This window comes from Chiloscyllium plagiosum, chromosome 1 (genome assembly GCF_004010195.1).
Source record: "Chiloscyllium plagiosum isolate BGI_BamShark_2017 chromosome 1, ASM401019v2, whole genome shotgun sequence".
NCBI lineage: Eukaryota > Metazoa > Chordata > Chondrichthyes > Orectolobiformes > Hemiscylliidae > Chiloscyllium > Chiloscyllium plagiosum.
In genome coordinates this window covers 114902746-114907161 of record NC_057710.1, presented here as the reverse complement: position 1 = coordinate 114907161, position 4416 = coordinate 114902746, and the positions used below count along the sequence as shown (strand labels likewise).

The following is a 4416-nucleotide window of genomic DNA, read 5'->3' as shown; positions in this document are numbered from 1 at the left end:
ACCCTCACCTTGACTTCTTTCCACCTATCGCATTTCCGACGCCCCTCCCCCAAGTCCCTCCTCCCTACCTTTTATCTTAGCCTGCTGGACAAACTTTCCTCATTCCTAAAGAAGGGCTTATGCCCGAAACGTCGATTCTCCTGATCCCTGGATGCTGCCTGACCTGCTGCGCTTTTCCAGCAACACATTTTCAGCTTATGCACTTAATGGTAAGGTCCTACGAAGTGTTGCTGAACAAAGAGGTCTTGGAGGATTTGAGCTATAGGGAGAGGTTGAATGGGCTAGGACTGTTTTCCCTGGAGCGTCGGAGGCTGAGGGGTGACCTTACAGAGGTTTACAAAATCATGAGAGGCATAAGTAGGATAAATAGACAAAGTCTTTTCCCTGGGGTGGGGGAGCCCTGAACTAGAGGACATAGGTTTAGGGCGAGAGGGGAAAGATATAAAAGAGACCTACGAGGCAACTTTTTCACACAGAAGGTGGTACGTGTATGGAATGAGCTGCCAGAGGAAGTAGTGGAGGCTAGTACAATTGCAACATTTAAAAGACATCTGGATGGGTATATGAATAGGAAGGGTTTGGAGAGATATGGGCCAGATGGTGGCAGGTGGTACTAGATTGGGCTGGAGTATCTGGCCAGCATGGATGAGTTGGACCGAAGGGTCTGTTTCCGTGCTGTACATCTCTATGGCTCTATGACACTATGATAAGAAGTAAAGGTGATTCATTTGTCTTCTCTGAACCATGCTTGTATCATTTGTCTTGTCTAGTTTTAAATGGGAAGGATGTTTTGTCAGTTTTTCTTTTTCATGGCTACAGCAACAAGAGTACAGCAGGAATAAATCACACATCCAAATCAGACAAATGAAAATCTACAATATATATATCCATGGGAAGTCATTGTTGTAGCTGAACATCCTAGAAGTCCCTAACAAACTGCACCATGAGTTTGTCTGCACTACATAAACTACAGTGGTTCAAGAAGACAATTCACTACTACCTTTTCAAGAGACAAACATTAATGCTGGCCAAGAAACCATCAATCACATCCTCTAAGAGTCAAATCCATCTAGACAACACTATTACAGGTACTATTAGATGGAAAATTTGAAACTCTTGCATTATACTACAATCAATTCTCATTGGGGAAAAGACAGAAAATTTTAAAAAAACTATTTCACTTACTCTGTGGAAGCCATTTTAATTAATTCAGTTATGAAATGCCTTTGATTTTCATACAGTCTTCGCTTACGGCACACAAACTAGGTATAGCCTAAATCCATTGATGGTGTTTTATATGCATATTGCTGTGAAGGTAATGGATTCCATTATGTAACTTTTAATGCCTGTTAAAAGATAGTGCAAATTAAATCACTAATTCAGTATTAATATAATCAAATAAGTATCTTAGTGGAGAATTACAAGTGAACAATATAAACAAAAATACAAATTCATAAAGCACAATAATAATGCAAAAACTACTGCTAGAATTTTGCATTAATTATGCTGTACTCTGTTCTTGAAACTCTATTTGGCTTAAAAATCAATATTTTGCTGTCCCAAACATAGTATTCTTAATATCTAAACAATAACAAAGGAATAGTAAACTATTGCTCTATTCCTGATGAAGGGCTTTTGCCTGAAACATTGATTTTCCTGCCCCTCGGATGCTGCCTGAACTGCTGTGCTTTTCCAGCACCACTCTAATCTAGAATCTGGTTTCCAGCATCTGCAGCTGTTGTTTTTACCTATGTTTTGTGTTAAAAACTTTGAGGAATGAAACTATCAGAGTTTAAAAATTGAATTATCATACAAGTATTATCGGATTATTCTAAATTCTTCAAAGGTCGGCTCAGGCTTGGAGGGCCGAAGGGCCTGTTCCTGGGCTGTAAATTTTCTTTACTTTGTTCTTTGTTCAACTGTAATACCATGCAAACTTGTGATCTTAAGAAATTATTTCTATCAGCAAATTCTATAAATCACGAGGAATCAAAGCAGATTACCACAGCAGAAATTGCCAAGTTTGCTGAAAGAAATGAGAAATCTTGTCAAAGCTTTTTGAAGTATTCGCTTCAGGACAAGCAAACTAAAACAAACTTCAAATGGAACAAAAATTTACACTGCATGAGAAACAAGGTGCTTAAAGGACTGGTATTTTCATGCATAGGGACATACTCGATGGAGGCAGAAGGAATTTGTCAAGGCATTGAGCCTTTTCCATTAAACAAAACTTTGGGTATCACTATTCCCTAGTGCACTCCTGATGGTACATCATAGTGAAAATCAATTTTGCCTTTTTTGAATTTATATGAAAGCTTTAAGGTAACTACTTCGTTGTTATATTCTTGATGTCAAGATCTGGACTGATCTGAATCCACTTGCTAGCAAACTGGTACCCTGTTTCCAATGCAGTAAAAACTATTGTTCCCTTTGAAATTTGGTATTCTTGATGAGTGCAAAATTAAAAGTTTCAACAGCATGTCTCTTCTTTCATCAGTACTGAAGTTTTTTTTTTTACAGATTACATTATTACAGTGTGGAAACAGGCCCTTCGGCCCAACAAGTCCACACCGACCCGCCGAAGCGAACCCACCCATACCCCTACATTTACCCCTTACCTAACACTACGGGTAATTTAGCATGGCCAATTCACCTGACCCTGCACATCTTTGGACTGTGGGAGGAAACCGGAGCACCCGGAGGAAACCCACGCAGACACGGGGAGAACGGGGAGAAGTTCTCTATTACCAAATGATAATAGCAAGATTAACAGAACAGGTATTATAAACAAGTTGACTCAGGGAAAGTAAAAGGCATTTATTTGGGGACAAGCTGATTTTATGCAAGTAGTTGAAAAACATCATTGCAAATATACCAAAGTATTCGCAAGTTCAATAAGGCAGTATATGTAGTATTGGTTAAAAATTAATCTTACAAGGAAGCTCAACGAGATGGTGCAGGGTACTGAACCACCTTGAAGCCTTACGATTTTAAACCTGGGACATATTAACATTTAAAATGATCAGGATGAATTAGGAATGAACATGTGCACTTGTGTTAACAAAGACTTGAAGAAAATAAAACAGACTTGATACAGAACAAAACAACTACGTGCATTTGCATAAAGATTTAGCTTAGAGAAAAGTTATAAAATGCTTCACAGGAGCATGAGCTATTTTAAGTGAGGTATTAGCACAGGTAACCTAACAGCAAATATATAATGTAATTTAGGACAATGGGTATAGGAATAAGGAGAATTATTTATCAAAGCTGGAGAATGGACAGAAAACATATTCCTGCAACCACGAAATAATCAAAATAAGAACAGATTCCAGGAAATCAAAGCTCCTGCAGCAGTTGGCATAATTTTAAACAGCTGAAGGAAAAGCACTGAAAATAAGCCGTGGTGACACTTCAGTTAACACACTTACATTGTCTATCTTTCTGATTTACCTTCTCCTCCAATAACGTGACGCTGACTCTGCAATGACGCCGATTGCGTCTAGGAAACCACTCGCTTAGTAACCACTCATTAACCGGCCTCGAGAGCCCCAGCGCGGAGCTGCAGCCTGGGAGTCCCAGCGTAGAGAGGGCGCCTCGGGAGCGGGCAAAACAACGGGTCCGGGAGCACCAGTGCGGAGCTGGAGACCGGGAGCGTCAGCGCGGAGCTGACGTCTCAGGCTCGTGCACAAGAAAGGAGCCCGCGATCTCCACTGCGGAGCTGGTACCTGGGAGAACACGAATCTGCTGGAGTGCTTCCCTGTCAATCATGCAGCAATGTTAGATTAACTTTCGGCTATGGTGGCCTGGAAGGGGAAAAAGGAAATCTCAATGTCATTTCCGGTTGCCTATTCCAAATTCCAGTTCCACTATACCATTCATAAACGTGGATACGTGCATTTTGTAAAGAATTATATGTCGTACAACACTGAAACAGATCTTTGGGTCTAACTCGTCCATGCCAAACTATACTATTCCCACTTGCTGTGTTTGGCCCATATCCCTCTTATTCCTATTCATGTAACATGTCCAAATGTCTTTTAAATGTTGTAACTGTACCTGTATTTACCTCTTCCTGTGGCAGTGCATTCCACATACAAACCACCCTCTGTGTGAAAGAAATTGGCCCTAGGACCCTTTAAATCTTTCTCCTTCATTTTAAAAAAATGCCCCTTAGTTTTGAATTTCCCCCGTTTTAGGGAAAAGACCTTTGTTACTCACTTTATCTATGCCTATCATGATTTTATAAACCTTTATAAGGTCACCATTCAGCCTCCAATACTCCAGGGAAAAAGGTTCCAGAGACGGACGGTTCTGTTGTTTTCTCCAGAAAAAAAAGTATCTTTGGTAGATCTCCAAAATCATAGCATGCCAAAAAACATGCATTACAAAATGCAGGAACCACTAAACTCAGCC

General features: G+C 40.1%; 1 protein-coding gene across 1 annotated transcript in view; it reads right to left on the bottom strand.

Annotated features, from left to right (window-relative positions):
• Nucleotides 1–3799, bottom strand: part of cc2d2a (coiled-coil and C2 domain containing 2A) — a 183697-nt gene extending 179898 nt beyond the window's left edge. Inside the window, exons 1-2 of the mRNA XM_043700613.1 lie at nucleotides 3454–3799; nucleotides 1186–1346 (exon numbers count right to left, since the gene is read on the bottom strand). Of these exons, the coding sequence (XP_043556548.1) occupies nucleotides 1186–1199 (14 nt within the window). The 5' untranslated portion in view covers nucleotides 1200–1346; nucleotides 3454–3799. The remainder of the gene's footprint in view (nucleotides 1–1185; nucleotides 1347–3453) is intronic.
• Nucleotides 3800–4416: the final 617 nt, after the last annotated feature.